This window comes from Carassius auratus, linkage group LG45M (assembly GCF_003368295.1).
Source record: "Carassius auratus strain Wakin linkage group LG45M, ASM336829v1, whole genome shotgun sequence".
NCBI classification, from domain to species: domain Eukaryota; kingdom Metazoa; phylum Chordata; class Actinopteri; order Cypriniformes; family Cyprinidae; genus Carassius; species Carassius auratus.
Genome location: NC_039299.1, coordinates 1,315,453 through 1,339,224, shown reverse-complemented (window position 1 = coordinate 1,339,224; position 23,772 = coordinate 1,315,453). Strand labels below are relative to the sequence as shown.

Genomic DNA, 23,772 nt, shown 5'->3' with positions numbered 1-23,772 from the left:
TTTGCTCTTCAAGGATCCATTTATTTGTTCAGAAATAAAGTAAAAATTGTAAAATATTTTACTGTTTAAAATAAGTGTTTTCTTTGTGAATATCTATATAAAATGTTATTTATTTCTGTGATCAAATCTGTATTTTCAGCATCATTACTGCAGTCTTCAGTGTCACATGATCTTCAGAAATCAGGAAAATATTCTACATTTTATTTTTCAGATGATTCACAGATGACAACAGCGTTTATTTGAAAAATAAATATTTTGTAACATTATAAATTATTGTAATTTTTGATCAATTTAATGCATCCTTCCAGAATAAAAATAATAATTGTACTTAATTATAAATAAATACATATATATGTATTATAATTATATTTATATATATATATACATACATTTATACATTTATATCAATTTATATCAATTTATATCAATTAATCTTAAAAACTACAAATACTATTATTTAATATTATTAAGTACTGTTACTTTTATTTAAAAATATATATATTTTTGATTTAACTTTCACAAACTGTAGAATTGCATTGCATCACAGTATCCACAAAAATACTATATATATAAATATATATTACAAAAATCTAAAATTATATAATAATAAAAAAGAATAATGTATATGCATGTAAGTGTCACCTCGTCCTGTCTGAAGTCACACAGCGCCTGCACGAGGATATTTTGACCCGTGATCTTCTCTTCTGGGTTTCTGGGTTTCAGTCTGACGATGCTCTTGGATTTGAGCACCAGCTGCTGGACCATCTCCCTCTGCTCCGTCAGCCGCTCGCGCTCCCTCTGTCACACACACACACACACACACACACACACTGATGAACCAGCCGCGCTCCAGCAGCATTCACACGTGTTGAAACCTGAATGAAGCGTCACCTCCAGGCCCTGCAGCAGATCCAGTAAGCCGTTTAGAGCTGTGGATTTATCGCAGGAGAAGCTCTTGCGGATGTTCTCGTGCTCTTTCTTCAGTTTGCCGTTCATTTCGACCGCCTCTTTGAAGAACTAAGGGAAACAGAGCGTAAGGAAGCATGCAAACTCATTCCAGATGTCATCAGATGAGCTTCACCTGTCAGTCTCACCTGGCTGTATCGTGCGTTTTCCTTCAGATGGACGTTGATGCATTTGGTGATCTGCAGCAGCCAGCTCCACTGCGTCTGCAGCGTCTCCATGTAAGCCTGAAAACCCCATCAGACTGCGTGAGAAACACCAGACGCGAGACACGAGCGCTCCAGACCAGACGCACTCACCTGGATCTTATCAGACGCCGGGTGTTTGTTTTTCAGCAGGCTGTCCACCTTCGCTTTCAGGACGTTCAGCTGAATCTCCTTCTGCTCCAGTTCACTCATGAGTTTCTGAAACACAGGGAACCGTCTTATAGCCTTTTTAATATTCGATATACATTCTCAGAACGATGAGAAAATGTTCTTAGGACAACATTCTCCGATGCTATTGTTTTTACTTTATGAATGTTCTGAGAAATGTTTTTTTGTAACCTTTAAATAACATTCCTTTCGTGACAGGAAAACTGGACATTTTAACATTCTTAGAATAAAAAAATAATTAAAAATTAAATAAATAAAATTTCGTAAAAAAAATAAAAAATGTTGGAATTTTAAGAAACATTTTTTAAACTTTTAAATATAATTATAAAATCACAACCAAAGCAATATTCTATTAAATATTTATAGAATATTAAAAAATAAACATTTAAATAATGTTACATTTAAAAATAATAATAAAGTTAGTAGAATGTTGTAAGAAGCATTTTTAAATTCTTAGAATATTAAAAATAAATGGATATTTTGGTGAAAAAGCTAAAAGAATGTTGTTAGAAACATTTCTGTAAAGTTATAACCACAACCAGAAAATTGGGCATTTTAGATGTTTATAGAATATTACAAATAAACATTTAAATGAAGTAACATTTTTGGTCAAAAATAAAGTTAGTGGAATGTTTTTTTTTTTTTTTTACTTTTAAATAGCATTATAATTACAATAAAAACAAATATATTGAATATATTGTTTTGGGTGAAAAAGCAAATAAAATGTAATAAACCGGCATCTTAATTGTTTATATAATATTAAAAATAAATATATTTTGGGTAAACATTTATGTCCTAAAAAACATTTTTGTAACTTTTAAATAACATTTTAATCACAATAACAACTGGACATTTAAATATTTATAGAATACTAAAAGTAAACATTTAAATAATGATATCTTAGGTCAAAAATAAAGTTAGTAGAAAACGTTTTTGCAACCTATAAATAATATTCAAACCATGACTTGATCCCACAACGCTGAATTTATCACCTGGGGAAAAATCATCAAATATCTCCAAAGCCTAAATTCTATTCAAAAGACATGATTTTAGTGACACCAGGTGATTACATCATCTGTCCACCAGAGGGCGCAAATCAACACGAAACAGTTCTTATACAATCTATGATCATGTCCTTGTTTACACACAAACAAACCCGCATGAACTTAATTGCATTTTTTTTTCATGCAAAAAAAAAAAATGAAACATTAATAAAAAATACATTTTAGTTGAGAAATGAGTGCAAATTAAATACAATATTTTGAACTTGTATTTTTGTAAAAAATATATATATGTCTTATAGGATGCATATGCATGAGTAAAATTAAACGTGTTTATTCACTCTTCAGATTCTTTAAAACACTAATGTTTTTTATTGCAATCACTGCTAGTGTTTGCTAATATGCATCTTAAATGCAAATGCATTTCTGTATTTGAGGTCTGATAAAAGCTGATTTAACCTCTAAACAGGGTTGTTGTTTTGCACTAAAACACTGATGAGCGAGTCTTACTGAGAAGCTCTCCTGTTTCTGAGGGATGTAGACGTCGATGTTTTTGTCGCCCCAGTCGAACACCAGCTCCTCTTCCTCTCGGTCGTTCACCCACATGATCTGTCCGGAGATCTCCTCGATGATGTTACGCAGGTCCTGCAGCTGGACGCTCCGCTGGTACGAGGCTTTCTGAGGATCACACACATGAGAAACTAAAACAAGAGCTTCTCTAGATCTACATGTGTGCTCAAAGAGAGTAACGGTTATCTCTGGGTTTGATTGAAACACGTCTCACCTGTAGATTTTCCCATTCCTGATCCAGTTTGAGGAGACAGGATTTGTTTCCTTCAGCGCTTTGGTCTTTTCCTCGCATCTAGAGCAAAGAAACGGTGAATACATACAACAAATACTGCTTTGATGCATTACATACACTAGATATATTCTATTGCATATTGTCTATAACATACAGGATTATCTATTTACTTTGCATCTATATCTATCTATGTGTATGTATATACAAAAAATGAAATCACACCAAAAAATTAAATGAATGCAATACAATTATTTTAATAGACATTAAATAAAAAACATTACATAACATCTAGAGCATTTTTGCAAGTTGGCACACACATTTTATTCTTTTCTCTTTACAAATACAAATTAATACAATTTGTAAAATGATTTCAATGCATTAAATAAATGAGACAAAAAAATGTATAATAATATAAATGAATACTAAATAATAATTTAGAAAAAAAAAAAACTCATACTCATATATACTCTCAATGTCAATATGCAAATAAAAGCAGGCTATATTTTCTATTAGTTATATATTGTTGTTAAAAAACAACGTGTGTGTGTGCATGTGTGCGTTTGTGTGTGTGTGTGTGTGTGCGACTGTGTATGTTTGTGTGTGTGTGTGTGTGTGCGTATGTGTGTGCGTCTGTGTATGTGTGCGACTGTGTATGTTTGTGTGTGTGTGCGTGTGTGTGCGTGTGTGTGTGCGTGTGTGTATATGTGTGCGTGTGTGTGTGTGCGTGTGTGTGTATGTGTGTGCGTGTGTGTGTGTGCGTGTGTGTATGTGTTTGTATGTGTGTGCGTGTATGTGTGTGCGTGTGTGTGTGTGTGCGTGTGTGTATGTGTGTGCGTGTGTGTGTGTGTGTGCGTGTGTGTATATGTGTGCGTGTGTGTATGTGTGTGCGTGTGTGTGTGTGTGTGCGTGTGTGTATATGTGTGCGTGTGTGTATGTGTTCGTATGTGTGTGCGTGTATGTGTGTGCATGTGTGTGTGTGTGTGCGTGTGTGTGTGCGTGTGTGTGTGTGTGCGTGTATGTGTGTGCGTGTGTGTATGTGTGTGTGTGTGTGCGCGTGTGTGTATGTGTATGTGTGCGACTGTGTATGTTTCACGAGTTCACCCTTACATCTAATCTGAAGGCAAATAGTAGGCATATTTTGGCGTGCTGTCCTGGGGGAGGGGTCCGGGCCCGGAGCATAGCCCGAACCCAAATAACTCCCCCTATCCCTAATTTGGGATAAATAGATTAGAAGTGAGGAGTTGGGGTGGAGGAGGGTTGCCGAAAAACTGTCGTGGGACAGGAGGTAGGAAGACTGGATATATATACGCTTGCGTGCTATAAGATGATTAGCTAAACGAGATGCACCTGTGCCAAATTGGATGATTATCTGATCGTGCTTCTCCCGAACTTTGTTAATAAAACCACATTTGTGTGTGTGTGTGTGTGTGTGTAACTCACCAGCTCTGTTCGCGCTCGTTCCACCTCTGTACTTCTCTGGAGAGAGCTGTGAAACATGCTGTGATTGGTTATCTGCTGCTCGACAGCCGTCAAATCATCTCCCCACTGCGACGTCTCTATCAGCCTCTGCACACACACACACACACACACACACACACACACACACACACACACAGATTCAAACATGACCTTGCACTAGAAGCAACATGTAACTCGGCTTGTTTTATTGCATTGAAATTATTCTAAAGAACAAAGCTGCTGCGCTGGAAGTGTTCTGCTTTAGTGGATTCATAACAGTGCTGGAGGAAGTTACTCATGCATTACAATATTGCATTAGTCCATAAAAAAGTGACGTATTGCATTACTTCATTACTTTTTAATGGAAAGTAATCCGTTACATTAATGATGTGTTCCCTTTTTTGATCAGAGTTTTAAAAATCTTAAACAAACGTCCAACTAAAACAGGAAACCGTGTATTTTGAGAACATTTAATTATGTTTTCTAAACATTTTAGATTATGAAACATTAATTGAACATTGCAAACGCTATGGGAACGTTATTTATATGTTACATTACAAACATTATTTTTTTTTTTTGGTCATGCAAACATTATGGGAACGTTACTTTTGAATGTTCTCGGAATGTTTCGAAACAAGTGGCAACATTTAAAAACAAAAAAAAAAAAACGATCTAAAACATTCCACGAATGATGTTTAAAGAGTACTGCATGTAATATTTTAAGCTTTGAAAACACTACTCCTGAAAGTTTTTAAATGTTTAAAAAAAAAAATTCTGGAGATACATTTGATCATTTTGGCAACGTTACAAAAATGTTACTTTTCAACGTTCTCAGCAAATGAATGATGTTTAAACATTATGCAGGAAGCATTGTGGGAATATTCCCTGTTAGCTGGGAGCACACACACGCTCTCGTTCAGACGCTGTGGTCTTCAGCAAGCGTCTGTGGTTCATTAGTTGTGACCTCCTGACAGGATTGAGTGTTACTGACCCCTGCGGGAGCCGGAGGAATTCTGGGGGTTTGGGACTCGTGGGAGGGCCTCGGACAGGGAAGCATGACGGCTCTGATTCGGGTTTCTCAGTAGGACTGTGTTCTTTGGCAGGACGCCGAGTTCAGAGTTTGTCTTTTGTTTTCTCTCGCTCTCTCTGTCCTGACGAACACTCGCCCGGAGTCTTTATCTAGGCCTGACTGAACAGAGCAGCACTTAACTGTCTGCTTTTAATCTGATGTCTATTTCTGGCACATCAAGCCGAGTAGCTCCGCCCACGGTGAAATCCCATTGGCTGAAAACCCTGCTTTCGCATAACTTAACATTCAACATCTGCTATAATGTTACAAAGTTTCCTATTTAAAAAAAAAATGCTGTTCTTTTGAATCCTGTGAATCATAAAAAATAAAAAGCATCACAGTTTCCACAAAAATATATTGTGCAGCACAACTGTTCCCAAGATTGATAATAATCAGAAATGTTTCTCGAGCAGTAAATCATCATATTACAATGATTTCTGAAGATCATGTGACACTGAAGAATGGAGTAAAGGCAGATTTGTTCACAGAAATAAATTACATTTTATTATATACTCGCATAAAAAAACTGCAATTTAAATTGTAATAATATTTCAAAATTTTTACTGTATTAAATCAAATTAAAGCAGCATTAATGAGCAGAAAAGACTTCTTCAAAAAACATTAGAAAATCTTCCTGCCCAATAATTTATATTAAAATTTTATATATTTCTTTATAAAAAAAATAAATTATATATATATATATAAAAAAAATTTTTTTTTTTTTTTTTTTTTTTTTTTACATTTTGGCTTTTATTAAAGACCGATGATATTGATGATACAGCCAGCAGATATGGTTAAAAATTATATGCATTTCAACATACCTGATGTTGATTTCAACTAACCCATAAAAAGCACATTAAAGTCATTGCAGTGTTTTCAATGGTGCATCATTGAAATGGTCTGCAGAAACCAGCAGTGCGGTTTGTGTTGGGAAACTTGCATGGATGAAACCGAGTGTAAGGGACCACAGGACATGAAAAGAGAGGACTGTGGTGTGAAGGCTGCTTACTCTCTGCTGTTGGATCCAGGACATGGCCTCGGTGAAGAAACGGTTGGGTTCTTCACGGCTCGCGCTGCGCCGCATCGTCCTGCTGCTCCACTTCTGCTGCACCTGCTGCTGCAGTGGAGCGCCGTTCAGAACCATGCTGAACTCTCTGAGCTGCTCGGAGAATATATTCACACTGAGAGAGAAAGACATACAGTCAGGTGCCACTTATTTATCAAAATTCATTTGACATGAACCAAAAGAAAACATTACCGTCTCCAGCCGCCAGAGGGCGCGCTATGCTGCTCAGTTCTCCTGTAGTCTACACTGAAGACACAGAGCGCCCTCTGGCGGCTGGAGACGGTAATGTTTTCTCTGGGTCTAAATAAATGCGACTTATAGTCCAGTGCGATTTATATATGATTTTTTTCCTCATCATGATATATTTTTGACTTATACATAGTCCGAAAAAAATGGTACTGAATTATGAGTTGCATATAATCTACTGTTTTCTAATGTTTCTGAAAGAAGTCTCTTCTGCTCACCGAGGCTGCATTTATTTGTTCAAAAATAGGGTTAAATTATGAAACATTATTAGAAGGTAAAACAGCAGTTTTCTGTGTGAATATTCGTTAAAATGTAATTTATTTCTGTGAACAAATCTGCATTTACTCCAGTCTTCAGTGTCACATGATCTTCAGAAATCATGAAAATATGATGATTTACTGCTCGAGAAACATTTCTGATTATTATCAGTGTTGAACACAGTTGTGCCGCACAATATTTTTGTGGAAACTGTGATGCTTTTTATTATTTAAGGATTCACAGATGAACAGAAAGTTCAAAAGAACAGCGTTTATTTGAAATAGAAATATTTTGAAATCCCGTCACTTTTGGCCAGTTTAATGCATCCTTCATCAATAAAAGTATACATTTATTTAAATTAAAAAAAAAAAAATCATGATGTCTCAGTTTCCATAAAAAAATTTTTTTTTTCACAGTCAGAAATGTTTCTTGAGCAGTAAATCATCATATTATTCATGATTTCTGAAGATCATGTGACACTGAGGAATGGAGGAATGATGCTGAAAATACAGCTTTTAAATTACATTTACTGTACATTACAATAGACAACAGCTGTTTTTAACGGTAATAATATTTTACAATTTTTTCAAATGATTTTTAAATCAAATAAATGCAGCCTTGGTTGGCAGAAGAGACTTTTTCAATAAACATAAAAAAAAACCCCTTAATGATTTCTCAGATTAGTGTTGTGTGTGTTGTGTCACCTCTGCACGACGCTCTCAGACGGCAGTCTCTGCTGGTTCAGGTCCAGAGCAAAGCCTCGGAGCTGCTCGGTGATATCAGCAGCAGACGCCAGAAAGCTTTGAGCTTCCATGAAAGCGTTGGCATCTCCACCCTGCAGCACACACACACACACACACACACACACACACACACGCACCAGGAACAATAGAAAACCACCATCCGTGAAGCCCAGGATCAACGAATGCAAACACTCAGCTGAATGTAGTTTAGTTTAGTTAAGCGTGCTCGGCCGTCTGAACGACGTGTTTGTACATCAGAAATCAGCGCTACTTCAGGAACAGATCTGTTGCGTGAAACCTGACTGAAATAACACACACACACCACTACACAACACTACACTGATGAAACCAACAGGAACTGCATCGAGAGGAGAAAACACGTGGATGACTGCAACAAACTAAACAGCTAGATTCAGAAAGATTCAGCTGTTGAGTGCAAGATGCATCGCACAGTGTTTGTTGATTCTCTTTCGTGTCCAAACCTGTGTCTTTATGAGTAACACAAACGAAGATATTTGGAGAAACGTTCATGCTGCTCTTTTCAGATACAACCGTGACACACAACTTAGTATTTTTTACTTTTACTTGAGAGTGCATGTGTGTGTGTGTGTGTGTGTGTGTGTGTGTGTGTGTGCGTGTGTGTGAGAGTGTGTGAGAGTGTGTGTGTATGTGAGTGCGTATGTGAGTGTGTGTGTGTGTGTGTGCGTGCATGCATGTCTGTGTGTGTGTGTGTGTGTGTGTGTGTGAGCATGTATGCGTGTGTGTGTGTGTGTGCGTGTGTGTGTGTGAGCATGTATGCGTGTGTGCGTGCGTGCGTGTGTGTGTGTGTGCGTGTGTTTGTGTGTGTGTGTGTGTGTGTGTGTGCGTGTGTATGTGAGTGTGTGTGTGTGTGTGTGTGTTTGTGTGTGTGAGCATGTATGCGTGTGTGTGTGTGTGCGTGTGCGTGTGTGTGTGAGCATGTATGCGTGTGTGTGTGTGTGCGTGCGTGCGTGTGTGTGTGTGTGTGTGTTCGTGTGTGTGTGTGTGTGTGTGTGTGTGTATGCGTGTGTGTGTGTGTGCGCGTGTGTGTGAACCTGTGCACTCCTGTCACGAGTCTGGATCAGTTGTGTGTGCTCCTCATACTCACAGTGTTCAGGATCAGGGCTGTCTTGTCCAGGTAATCCTGACACTGGGTCTGTAGAAACGAGATCTGCTGCTGCACAGGCATCATGCTGGAGCTGATGGGAAACAAACAGATGATATCAACCCTGCCTCCTTCTCGTCTTATTCACATGATCAGTATCTACAAGCATTACAGGCAGAAATAGACTCTCTCTTATGTGTCATAACTGTAATCAGAAGCTCATCTAAACATTGACTGATTCATTGTGTTATGACCAGCTTGTTCCTCGCTGATTTATGACGCTGCATTCCTCCACCGCCCTCGAAATCTCTCAGTCGAACCCGACACAGAGACGCCCAACCAGCAGGAGATCTCCCGCACCAAAAACATGCACTAAATCTTCTCAGAACCACTGTTTCTGGTTCCTGACTAATAGTTGTCATATTATATTATATTATATTATATTATATTATATTATATTATTATTTATATTATATTATATCATATTATATTATATTATATTATTATTTATATTATATTATATTATATTATATTATTATTTATATTATATTATATTATATTATATTATATTATATTATATTATATTATATTATATTATATTATATTATATTATATGTTCTATATTTCCAGCTGAAACTGATGGTTTACAAACGTATCATTGGTTATTGATTACTTATCTAATTAATAAACTGTATAAAGACAGTAAATCAATCAAACATCAGCTAATGTTGAAAAATGTAAGTCTTTAAAATATAAACACATAACATGCATACTTTTATGCATTAATATGAAATGCAAAAAATTCAAGACAAAAGAGTAAAAAGCTTAAATATATATATACACTGTATTTATATACAGATCACTTTTACTACAAGTCAAAAGATTGGAATAAATATTTCTTTCATGTTTTTGAAAGAAGTCTCTTCCCTACATATGAAAATAAAAAATATTAATATTAATTTGTTTTGTTTTTAATAATTATTTATATAAAATGTTATTTTATGAGTTATTTTAATTGCTATTTATTTTCATTTTTAATTATTTTTATATATTTATTAAAAACTATTACTATTATTTTTTTATGTCTTATATTTTTATATGCATATTTTTATTTATTTAGATAAAATGCATTTATATGCATTTTATGTGGTGCATTATTTTACAATAATATTTTGACACTTCTTTTTCTTTTTCGACCAGGCATTTGGAGTTGTTTTAAAACAAGTGAAAAAAGTTTAAAACGAGTGAAAAGTTCTACATATAAACAAGAAAACAAATAAGCAGAGCCAGTCTGAACTCCCCGAGAGGAGCAAATGTGTCTGATTTGAATGGAGGATATGCATATGAAAGCACAACAGAGTCGTTATTCATGTTTATGACCAATGTCTGCCAAATGACTCATGGAGTTGTGCGGAGCGCTTGGAGACGACAGATCCTGTAATAACGGAGTATACAGATCTACAGATGTAAAGTGCAATGGAAACTTATACAGAAACTAAAACAAAGGAGCTCCACAGTTTCAGCAGGGATTGTGTTACCAAACACACTACATCTACACAACTCCACCTCATCCTGACCAGAAGACATCCAGCTTTATATCCTCCAGAGAGAGACATGAGAGTCTATGATGAGCCCATTATTAACCCTTGAAGCTCTTCTGTATTGTCATACAGTTTCACCTCCATTGCACGAAGCACTTCATGTATTCATTTATGTTTTGTATCATCTGTTAAATTCTCCTTTTAGCTTATTTGTTTTAAATAATTTTATTTTTTTTATTACTTGCTTTTAACAAATCAGTAGTGTACGTTACATTTGCATATTAGTGCATGAATTTTGTCACATAAACTTTTTTAAACACCTTTTTTTAAACACGTTTTTAACTAATGTTTTGAAATTCGAAGAACTAAATTAATATATTTTTTTATTATTTTAAAGTATGCAATTACTTCAAGTTATGCATTTTGTATTTTTACCCTTTTAAATTTTCTGTTTATAGATAATAGATGTTATATTTGTGTAAAGTGCATTTAATTTTTTTAAATTGTTAAATTAATATATTTTTTAATTATTTTGTGTTAATAAGCTTTTAATTTCTCTGCGTGTATAAAATTAGCTGATATTTTGAATATTTTTTATATTTTGTTTCCATGTTATATTGCCATAATAGATCTTATTGATTTTTAAACTATCAAATTAATATTTTTAATTATATATAGCATTTTGTATTATTTTTTTCTTTATTTAATATGCAGAAACAAATGATAAAAATACTCTAAAGCACCATGTACATGCTAGTGTTTTATTAATTATTAAACTAATTTCTTAAAATAATTTAAAACTATGTATCATTTTGCATTATGTTTGTTTTGTATTTTTAAGCTTTTAACTTTTTATATAACTTGCTGTAAACCATTAGTGTTACATTAGTGTCAATGCATTAAATGCATGTTAACGCAAACTGTAATTATTGCGTAGGTTACATGAACGCTATAATAAAAGTGTTACAAAAAAGAGAGAAAGAAAGTAAAAGTCGCGAGTAACAGGTGTTTACTCACACTTGGCCGCTGCTCCCTTTGGAGAAACTGTGGCTGAATCCCTCCACATATTCCTGGGTGAAACCATTATTCCCCCGCTGCACCATCACCATCTCGTTGCGCGCGTACGGAGACGCCGGGCCCGCGCTCAGCTCGCTGCGAGATCCGGTGCGGCGTACCGTCGCGCTGATGCCGCGCTGCGAGTTGTACAAGCTCATGACTGCTCCCGAGGTCACCGCTAAAGATGGCGGAGTTCAAACGCGAGCCTGAGCTCAGATCGATCCAGATCCTCCGCGACGCTCGCGCGACTGAGCAACGCTCCGCTCCGACGAGCCGCAGTTTAGGATCCGAGGTCACACCCACTGAGCGCCATCTGGACACACCCGCCTTCTCATGCTGGAGGCGTTCCTGATGGAGAACATCACCACCGCATTCAGCACTGTGACATGCACTAAACTATTTTTCAGACAGCATTGTTGCTAATTATCATGCATGAGGATTTTTCATGCGTAACCCATAAACGCACTTGCAGATCCTTTTAACGTGCTCAAAAAACTTTACATTTAGAGTCTGATCTGTAATTCATTCAAAATGTGAAGAAAGTGCAATGCAACTTTTCACTCCAAGTCTGATGCATTTAATAAAACTCTTGAATACTGAAAACACTGTTGGAAAACTATATTTTAATTATTTTAAAATCAACTGATTTGAACAATATGCATACAGATATTTTAGACAGCATTGTTGCTAATTATCATGCATGATGATTTATGACCTCATTATGAATTCATAACTCATAAACGCATTTACAGGTCCTTTTAAGTGAACTGCAATAAAAAAAGTGCTACTTTAAACTTAAGAGTTTTATCTGTAATTCATTTAAAATGTGCAATGCAAATTAAGTGCAATGTAAATGTGAAAAAAGTGCAATGCAAACTTTTCACTATATATTTAAGAGAGCCTGATGAATTTAATAACGCTGTATATTTCAATTATTTAAAACATTTCAATAGAAAAATGTTTTAAAAAAACATTAACTCATTATCATGCATGCAGATTTATGACCTCGGATGAATTCATCAGCCACATAAACAATGTTTTAGAAATGATTTTGCAAATCCTTTTAAGTGAGCTACAATAATAGAAAAATAAAAAAGTAATAATTTAATGCTTTTGTAAAAGTTAAATCTGTAATTAAACTTAAAATGGGCAACAACAAAAAGTGCAATGCAATCTTTGGCAACTTTGAATATTTAAGCAAGATACTAAAATCAGTTTTTGGTATAGTACTAAAACTGATCAGGTTATATTATAGGTTATTTTATCATGCATGCAGATTTGTGACCTTAGATGAATATGCTGAATGTTTGTTTGCTTTTTTAGAGTTTAATTTATAATAAAGAATTATATATTATAATTTATACAGTATATATATTAAAAAAGTGCAATGCAAACCTTCCATAAATAGCAGAATATTTAATATTGAATATTTAAGCAAGTCGTTCCAATTAAAGTCCAATGCATTTCATAAATCTTGTGAATGCTAAAAACACTAGTGTTTTAGGTTCCAGTATATAATATTATATATTATATATATTTCCATCTGAAACTGCTGTCTTATAAACTAATCATTAATTACTGATAATTTCCAATTAATAGCAACTGCTTTTAACTTTTTAATGTGTATAAAACTAGTTTAAACAACACACTTGTTACTGATAATCATGCAAGGGTCTGATTAATTAAGAAATCTAAGTGGAAATTTTTTTTTTTTTTTTTTTTTAGAGTTTGATCTATAATTAAATTCAAATTAGTGCAATACTAATATTTAAGCAAGCCATGAAAGCTGACGGTTTCCAAACTGACCATTATTCGTATGTAATTTCACTGGCTATGGTTAGTTAATACATCTATAGTTAAATAAATCAATAATCTACTGTGCTTAAAGTATGATTTTATATTAGTGCACATGACTGAAAGTGCCTGAAGTTGAAGAAACACCCAATTTGACGATGCATTGCTTTTATTAACCTAATAATGCAGCTCGAATCTTGGGAATGGCAGACAATGGAGATGCAGAGAGAGAGAGATCAGGTGAAACGTAACATGATCACTTGAGGCTTTTGGGAACAAAACACAAACAGTCTAATCATCAGAAGGGTGTTTCTGACTCACTTCCTGTTTAAAAAAGCACAACTGCATGGGTTTCCCTCAGTCACACATTTATGCGTGCTACATTTGCACAACACCATGGGAGTTTGCACAGAAACTTCTCTTGGGTTTCCAGGCATGTCACTTCCTGTCTGCATGCCTCCTTTATCAAACAACACTAATTATTATTATTCTTTTTTTGGATCTGAGAAAAGAGCTTTTGGGGAAGTATGAAGATGCTTTGTCTGGTCTGTGTTGTTCATGGTTTGTTTGGAGTGAACCGTCGTGGGGCGTGTCTCTGCACAAAACCAGCTTCCATTGGGTTTATTTGCATATTTAATCAGTCACTGCGGTCTAACTCTGCATGTCTACACCAATCCAGACAGATTTATGAGATGTGAACACATGCTTGTTACAGTTTTTCTCAGTCGCTTTGGTACATTTCTCGAATCATCCTTGAGATTTGCAAAACAGTAAGTGCATTTCTCAAAACAACTCGTACAAATAGCAAAACACAATGGATTACCTGCAAAAGCCAGTTTCTTGCTCAAAATCCTTATTCATCTCTCAAAAATAAGTATCTGTGTCAATGAACATGCAGTGCCATTCTCTTCATTAGTCAAGATTCACTTGCACAAATCATGCCAAATTGACAAAAATTCTAATGATAATGCGTAAAAATAAAAATAAAAAAGTGTGCTTGGCAGTTTATGACAACTAGATGAACCATTTTGCATTTAATGACTTTTAAGATGCACTAATGCCTAGATGTTTTGAGGGGTAAGACTGTATAATACAATTTAAGCGACATGACATTAGCAAATGAATGATAATGTAGGAAACCGCAGATAAATGTGCGTAATCAATTGCTTGAATGTATAAAAGCTATCGCAACTTGTTCAAAAGAATGAGAAACTGGTTTTGTGATGTGTATAAATGACTAGATGATGTGGAGGTTGTACAAGTAGTTTTGAGAATTTCTGATTTGAGAAATGCACCGAAGTGACTGAGAGAAACTGTATTCAAGCCCCAGTGGTAGATGCTGGAACTGCACACTGATGAAAGCTAAAGCTCTGTCTCTCCATATCAAAAGTAAGTGAGTATTTTTCATTAGACATATAATTTTTATTGTCGATGTGTTAATATTGACAGATTATTTTATTTGTGACAGATTGCACATATATTTTCCACTGTCTACTGCCTATGAGTGATGTTTTTAGCAAAAAAATAAAATAAAAATAATAATAATACATTTGATATACCCCTGGTTTTGAATTTATTAATTTTTTCTGTTTTTCGTTATAGTTTTAGTAATTGTTTTTTGTTTTATAATTTTTTTTTTTTTTTGCAACTATTATTTGTCCTTTTTTTTTTTTTTTCTTATGCTCTTCTATTGTTAATCCCTTTGAATAAAAGTCTCGGCTAAATATATCATTTAAATTTTTGAAATATGTCTATATCATTCATTTTAATTTAATCACTTTTAGTTTATTTAATTTTAGCTACTTAAGTAAATGTAACTTAAGTGAAATGAGAAATAATTCCATAAAATCACACACACATGTTATTACAGTTAATATCACTTTTATTTAAAGTAATGGAAATGATTGCATGATTTTAGTTTTAACAGCCTCAAAAAAAAGAAGCAGCTTCCTTCATTTTTTAATCTTTGCTTGTGACATGGAAGACGACATAATTACATAATGTTTCTAAAAGGGAAAGACTCACCCTCTTTGCTCTATGAAGTGGTTTTAATAGTTTTGTAAGCATTTAATGCTCTATAGGTCAAATACACACGTGTGTCTTGAGTCATGATGATGCTGTTGAGACTCAGATTAATCGTCTCAATGCGAGGGATTTAAAAAGCTTCTCCTTCTCGCCAATTTGTAAGTCATGAAACGATTAAAATGATTCCAGATGTAAGTTCATATTAAACTGAGACTCATGCCCAAAAGCTATAAACTCACAGAAACACGTTGCATCATATATTTTATTCATGATGATTCTCAATAGATTACTGTAATACTATAATTAGCATTAGCTTTATTTTTAAAGGTATTGCAACAAATAATGTATAAATATTTCATGCATTTATTTATGGTGTTGCAGTAATTATATTTAGGTTGCAAATTGTCTTGAACGTGGTGTCACAATGCAAAAACAATCAATATTCTTCATGCAAAGTATAATTGTTTTCTTTAGTTTTTGAGGTGAAATATGAGCTGGACGTGTTCACCTCAGGTTTTGTGAAATTGGCAGCGTGTCAGTTCTGATCGTCTCCACCCTCACTAGAGGCGACACGGACTAAAAGACTGAACTTGTTTGCATGTGCAAGTGTGTGTGTGTGTGTGTGTGTGTGTGTGTGTGTGTGTGTGTGTGTGTGTGTGTGTGTGTGTGTGAAAACCTGATTTCTAGCGTTCTGGGAAAATGATTAGAGCGGAGAGCAAGTTTCTTCATCAGATTTGGAGAAATGAAGCATTGCGTCACTTGCTCAATGCAAGTGAATGGGTGCCGTCAGAATGAGAGTCCAAACAGCTGATAAAAACATCACAATTATCCACAGTCCATCAGTGAACATCTGGAGAAGACAAAAGATGAAACAAATCCAGCATTAAGATGTTTTTAACTCAAATACTTAAATAAAATGGTCCTTTTGTTGTTTTTGATTGCTTCCATAAGTCGCTTTGGATAAAAGCGTCTGCTAAATGACTAAATGTATGTAAATACATAGAGTCTATAATAAATTATTATGGGTTATAAACATCTTTTGTCTTCTCCAGATGTTCACTGATGGACTGTGGATTATTGTGATGTTTTTATCAGCTGTTTGGACTCTCATTCTGACGGCACCCATTCACTCGCAGTGAGCAAATGACACAATGCTACACTTCTCCAAATCTGATGAAGAAACAAACTCACTTACAACTGAAAAATGTCTCTTTTTGTTATTGTCTTCTTAAATTCTCTTATCAGTATTGTATAAAGTGCTACAAATAAAGGTGACGACTTGAAAGCGAGTTCATTTTTGGGATGAGCTATTCCTTTAAATGTGCATTTGTGCAGTCAGATTATTTAATAATCTCTTCTCCTAAAATCTTTGTTTTAAATGCAGTTGTATAGTAAGATTACAGAGCAATAAAATGAATGTGGAGCAGCTCCGGTCACTGAGTTCATCTTGAGATTTGATTGCAGACCTTATCAAATCTGAAGAAGGAGAAACATCTGAGAAGCAGGAGACGTCATTGCTCACTACAGGAGAAGCTGCTTCTCATTAGTGATTCCTTAGTTTCATTCTTATGCAATAATGACGTGCAATTCCTGAGAAAGTGTTTGCTTCTGATTATATGTTAGGTGACAGTCAGAGGATTGGTGAGATCGTTGTGTGCATGTGGAGGAATGAGCGTCAGGCCGAGACATGCAGTAAACACCTTCAGAAATGTGCCCAGAGCATTGATTAACAGTCAGAAACACTCTCTCTCTCTCTCTCTCTCTGAGCGGTTGTGACCGTATGCATGGCCAGATGCGCTCATTCACACATCCTGCTGTGAAATACTGCGTCTGCGTGTCTGGACTAACACCGTTCACACCCACAGAGACACCAGCATCCACAAAACCATTCACTTCTGTAATGGGACGGGTTTGGAGTAAATGATTAGATTTTGATTAAAGATTATTGTGTTAAATGCTGCATGTGAATAACAACGTTTTATTATCATCAAGCTTAATTTATATAATAATTCATCTACATAATAATTGCAATTCAATTACAAGATTGCATCAATATGCACTATTATGCAAATGAACATTGGAGTCAAATGTATTAATTTATTTTACTCTGTTTTTTGCAGGAAGGCTCAAAGGTAAAAGATTAAATAAATACTTAAAGATACAGACAAGTTAAACATTTATCTCATTTAATGAATTTTTTAAAAATGTAAAATTAAAAAGATAAAATTAAAAATAAATTAAAAATGCACTTAAAATACAAAAACGAGTTTAATTATAAATCATTTTAAATAAATAATAAAAAAGTTAAATGAGACGTATTTAACAGAAATTTAAAAATAATAAAAATATAAAAATGCTTACAAATGCAAAAAATTTTAAACATATAGATAATTTTAAATAAATAATAAAACATTAAATTAGAAGAATTTAAAAGAATGATGCAAAAAAAATGTGCTTAAAAATACAGAAGCTTAAAATACAAAAAGTTTAACATTTACATCAAATCATTTAAAATCATTCTTTAAAATTAAAAAGTATTTAACAGAATGAAACTAAATGAAAATTAGATTAAAAAATAAAAAATTAAGAGCATTAATTTATTATTATTTTAAATCAATAATACAAAATGTAAAGTTTTAAGTAGTGGAAGTATTTAAAATAATGATGACATTGCAAAGAGCATGCACCGTTGAAGCATGCAAAATCAGATCAAGAATATGCAGAAAGTAAATCATTTCAAAAGTGCCTTTTGTCTGCTAATTGATGCAATGTGCATGAAGAAAACATTAATGTGGCGCACCGTTTCTCAGAGTTCAGGAGAAACACACACCACACCCAAATACATGCACAACTCAAACTGCACAGTAATCATTTCAGAGGACAAACAGATGTAGTGATCAGATCCGAAGCTGGAGTTTACCTGTGTTAACCTGTTTAACTTCTGACATACCTGTCTACCGCTTCTTTAATCAGGTGCCAGAGGCAATTCATGCTCATTTGGAGCAGCTAAATGGCAGAAACTGACTGCAGGGCTTTTTAAGACTCGTCTTTCCTGTAGACCCAGAATCAACAGCAATAGCAAACACTTCGGGATAAACACTAGAAGGATCTCACTTCAAACTGGACTTTTTTACATTTATTTAACATCAGGATTAAAGGAAAAAGGTTTAATTTCAGGAAGCAATTTTTATTTTTATTTTCAATGAGTAAATTTATAAATGCAAAGTGTTTTAAAAAGAATTAAGCTTCTAACAGATCACTTCAACCGTTTTAAAAGAACAAGTTTCATATGTGCACTTTTTAAAATCTTGGGCTATTAAAATCAAAGGAGGTTATACATTTGCATGCATGATAATTATCAACAAGTATGTTGTTTAAAATACTTTTATGCATATTGTTGAAAAGTTAAAGGTACTTTATCTAGACTTAAAAACTCTTTTTGCACAGACTTACTCCTAAATACAGATAATTAATCAAAATTAATTCACTTTTTATTTTAAAAGTCATAAAAAGTAGTAAAATGTTAATATTTTTATAATTAATATTTTTTTTATCATTAAAATATTTTGTCAAGCTCTAAAATATCTAAAATAAAATATAATTGCTATTTGTGAATAAAAAATATTCATATTTTCTTTAAATAAAAAATATAATAAAATAATTATTTTATATTTAAAATGATTATATTTATGTAATTTCATTATTTTAATTGTTTTAATTTTTATTTCTATTTTACCAATTCTAGTTAAATTAAGCTTTAAAATGAGCAGCTTTGTCACTACAGCAAAAATATCAGAAATATCATATTTGACATTGCGGGTCCAACAGGTTGAGCATAATTATGCATTAGAGTATAACTGTTTATTTCATTATGCATTAGAGTATAACTGTTTATTTCATTATGCATCAGAGTATATCAGTTTATTTCATTATGCATCAGAGTATATCAGTTTATTTCATTATGCATCAGAGTATATCTGTTTATTTCATTATGCATCAGAGTATATCTGTTTATTTCATTATGCATCAGAGTATATCTGTTTATTTCATTATGCATCAGAGTATAACTGTTTATTTCATTATGCATCAGAGTATATCAGTTTATTTCATTATGCATCAGAGTATATCTGTTTATTTCATTATGCATCAGAGTATATCTGTTTATTTCATTATGCATCAGAGTATATCTGTTTATTTCATTATGCATCAGAGTATAACTGTTTATTTCATTATGCATCAGAGTATATCTGTTTATTTCATTATGCATCAGAGTATAACTGTTTATTTCATTATGCATCAGAGTATATCTGTTTATTTCATTATGCATCAGAGTATAACTGTTTATTTCATTATGCATCAGAGTATATCTGTTTATTTCATTATGCATCAGAGTATATCAGTTTATTTCATTATGCATCAGAGTATATCAGTTTATTTCATTATGCATCAGAGTATATCTGTTTATTTCATTATGCATCAGAGTATAACTGTTTATTTCATTATGCATCAAAGTATATCTGTTTATTTCATTATGCATCAGAGTATATCAGTTTATTTCATTATGCATCAGAGTATAACTGTTTATTTCATTATGCATCAGAGTATATCTGTTTATTTCATTATGCATCAGAGTATATCTGTTTATTTCATTATGCATCAGAGTATAACTGTTTATTTCATTATGCATCAGAGTATATCAGTTTATTTCATTATGCATCAGAGTATATCAGTTTATTTCATTATGCATCAGAGTATATCTGTTTATTTCATTATGCATCAGAGTATATCTGTTTATTTCATTATGCATCAGAGTATATCTGTTTATTTCATTATGCATCAGAGTATAACTGTTTATTTCATTATGCATCAGAGTATATCTGTTTATTTCATTATGCATCAGAGTATAACTGTTTATTTCATTATGCATCAGAGTATATCTGTTTATTTCATTATGCATCAGAGTATAACTGTTTATTTCATTATGCATCAGAGTATATCTGTTTATTTCATTATGCATCAGAGTATATCAGTTTATTTCATTATGCATCAGAGTATATCAGTTTATTTCATTATGCATCAGAGTATATCTGTTTATTTCATTATGCATCAGAGTATAACTGTTTATTTCATTATGCATCAGAGTATAACTGTTTATTTCATTATGCATCAGAGTATATCAGTTTATTTCATTATGCATCAGAGTATATCAGTTTATTTCATTATGCATCAGAGTATATCTGTTTATTTCATTATGCATCAGAGTATAACTGTTTATTTCATTATGCATCAGAGTATATCTGTTTATTTCATTATGCATCAGAGTATATCAGTTTATTTCATTATGCATCAGAGTATATCAGTTTATTTCATTATGCATCAGAGTATATCTGTTTATTTCATTATGCATCAGAGTATATCTGTTTATTTCATTATGCATCAGAGTATATCTGTTTATTTCATTATGCATCAGAGTATAACTGTTTATTTCATTATGCATCAAAGTATATCTGTTTATTTCATTATGCATCAGATTATATCTGTTTATTTCATTATGCATCAGAGTATAACTGTTTATTTCATTATGCATTAGAGTATAACTGTTTATTTCATTATGCATTAGAGTATAACTATGCTGTTATGATGGTTTACAGAGCTCTGAGCTGTTCTTCAGTGTTCTACACAAATCAACACATTAAATCTCTAGCGAAGTTCGCACAAAAGCTCTATATTCATTGCAAAATAAGTCACTTTCCTTTGACCTTCTTTACTCTCTCTCACTTACACACACACACACCACAAACTACACTGTGGCTCCACCTCTCACAGATGCAGGTGTTGTATAAGCCTGATCACAACAGGTGTGTGTGTGTGTGTGTGTGTGTGTGTGTGTGTGTCTGTGTGTGTGCGTGAGTGTATGTTAGTGTGAGTGAGGGGCTGGGAGTGTAATTGGGTGTGTGTGTGTGTGTGTGTGTGTTTGTGTGTGTGACCTTGACTGGGTGGAGATGAAACAAATATTTTGTCTTGCAACACACCCACACTGCGAGAAAAAACTATAAACAGAAAGAGATAGATAGAAAGATAGATAGATAGATAGATAGATAGAGAGATGCTGTTGTCTCACTGTGAAGAAGCTCTCCTCTCTCTCTTTCTCTCTTCTCTCTCCTCTCTCTCTCTCTCTCCATCACTCTGAGAGGCTGACAGATGTGTAATAAACTCTTTTTCTTCAGAGGCATCTGGCAGCTGAACGCTCCTGTCATCAATAATACACGAGACTGATTCTAGTGAAACAAGAGAAACAAATACATGCAACACATGCCTGGGCTGTTTGTCTAACCACAGTAATACTATAGTACTCTTTGTGTGAATAAGGTAACGACATACATCAAACATGCAGATACATGCTCAGTCACTGACTATAAATAGATTATATGACCAGAAGTATGTTGACAGCTTTTGAATGATTATTCCAGTCATTTACATAGAAAACACATTCCAGACAACAACCATTCTTTCTAGAGAATTATGTGCTTCATTTATAGAAATGTGGAAGAACTTGAACATTTGGGATGAATAGGAACACAAACTAGTGTTTTTGCTGATATGTGGCTTCTCTAGCATGTATCATATAACCTCCCAGCTCATGCATTTACTCAGAAACTGCCTTACTTTAGACAAGAGAATGAAAATGCGTTTTATTTCTGTAACTCCAGTGTTATGCAATAAGAGCAGGAGGAGACCCACCACAGTGAACTTACTTCTGAACTGCTTTCATGAGAAAAAAACCCTACACTGTGGTCATATGACCCAAAACTGCACCGGAAGTGTGTTGTAAAGCTTACAAATAGCGCCATCTGCTGCTCACTACAATTAACGCAGATTTGGAATATGCGCTTACCGACATCCGCCTCCAGGGGGAGCAAGTTCTTCTCTGTTCCAGTTATTATCTAGTCTTTGTAGTCCTTGCAAATGCTTTGACAATAATAATTAGCCTTTGTCATGCCTATAAAACTGTATTTGAATCGTATTTAATTTGGACAACGAATACCATAAATTAAAAAGAAAAAAGAGAAACAAAACAATTGTTGTTTATCAGATGCAATTAACCAATTAAAATCAATGGGAGGGCACTAAACCCCGCCCATTCTTACTAGTTTATTTGGTCTAATAATATCAGAAGTTCGAGATGCATCGTGTATTGTTCTTTTGATTTCATAAACATAATCATTACTCATTTTGTGACATTTTAAGACGTAAATTTTGTCAATGTTTATCCTAAATGCACAGGATAACATATATTTAAAAAAATGCATCGTTCTAAAACATATAGTTTGAGAAATCTGACACAATTGCAGCTTGCTTGGAAATTATGCACAATGAAAACATGATAAAAAAAATTAATAATAATAACTTTTTTATTGTATTTCTTCTCAGGCTCCTCACTTACACTGTTGTTTTCTTAGTAAGCAAGAACACTAATATTTTTAGGGGCCATGTTGATGGTTGTGGTGGAAATCATGACAAAATAGTCTATTTTTATGATTGCATTTCAATTGACATAAATGTGCCTATAAATTAAAAAAGCACTGAAAGATCACCTGTGCTGAATGTCTGATGTACAGTCCGTGTCCTGAATGCTGCACTTGTCCTGGTTCGGGTGTAAAGGATAATCCACTGCAGAGTGAGCCAAGGACAGCAGACTTCTCCAGGAGAAGCTTTGTGTCTGCTCTCATGTGTGCCAGGCCATCTGCTGCAGGGCCTGATGCAACCCAAACATGCAAATATTTCAATGACTTCTTAAAAATAAGGAAGACTTCACTGGACTGTTGAATGCATTTAACATGAACCAAAATGCATTTCAAAAATATGTTTCAAAAGCTGAATTGTTATAGTGTTTGGTTCTCATCATTTTCGAATCTCAAGTGAAATAAATGTGTCCTTTTTTTCATATAATAAAATAAATATTTCATGTCCATTTACTTAATTATCTTTATGGCATGTAGGTTTATAATACACATTCTAATCTAATCTAATAAAATGTTACATAATCTAAAATAATTCATTAATCCTATGCACTCTTTCTTCTCACATATTAAAATAATGTAAACTCAAATCAATATTTCATGTCCGTTTATTTAATTATTTATTTAGCAAGATAATGTACATAATGCACATTATAATATAATATAATATAATATAATATAATATAATATAATATAATATAATATAATATAATGCATTAATACTATTCAGTCT

General features: G+C 33.5%; 2 protein-coding genes across 5 annotated transcripts in view; one reads left to right on the top strand and one right to left on the bottom strand.

Annotated features, from left to right (window-relative positions):
* Positions 1 to 12,006, bottom strand: part of LOC113068547 (desmoplakin-like) — a 30,596-nt gene extending 18,590 nt beyond the window's left edge. Inside the window, exons 1-11 of one of the 2 annotated variants that reach the window (XM_026241283.1) lie at positions 11,662 to 12,006; positions 9,107 to 9,197; positions 7,942 to 8,072; positions 6,677 to 6,848; positions 4,581 to 4,706; positions 3,123 to 3,200; positions 2,849 to 3,016; positions 1,263 to 1,367; positions 1,095 to 1,190; positions 892 to 1,017; positions 643 to 798 (exon numbers count right to left, since the gene is read on the bottom strand). In XM_026241283.1, coding sequence (XP_026097068.1) covers positions 643 to 798; positions 892 to 1,017; positions 1,095 to 1,190; positions 1,263 to 1,367; positions 2,849 to 3,016; positions 3,123 to 3,200; positions 4,581 to 4,706; positions 6,677 to 6,848; positions 7,942 to 8,072; positions 9,107 to 9,197; positions 11,662 to 11,858 — 1,446 coding nt within the window. In that variant the 5' untranslated portion in view covers positions 11,859 to 12,006. The remainder of the gene's footprint in view (positions 1 to 642; positions 799 to 891; positions 1,018 to 1,094; positions 1,191 to 1,262; positions 1,368 to 2,848; positions 3,017 to 3,122; positions 3,201 to 4,580; positions 4,707 to 6,676; positions 6,849 to 7,941; positions 8,073 to 9,106; positions 9,198 to 11,661) is intronic. The other variant, XM_026241284.1, reaches the window with a different exon arrangement.
* Positions 1 to 23,772, top strand: part of LOC113068554 (gephyrin-like) — a 1,122,288-nt gene that overhangs the window by 517,659 nt on the left and 580,857 nt on the right. The window lies entirely within an intron of this gene.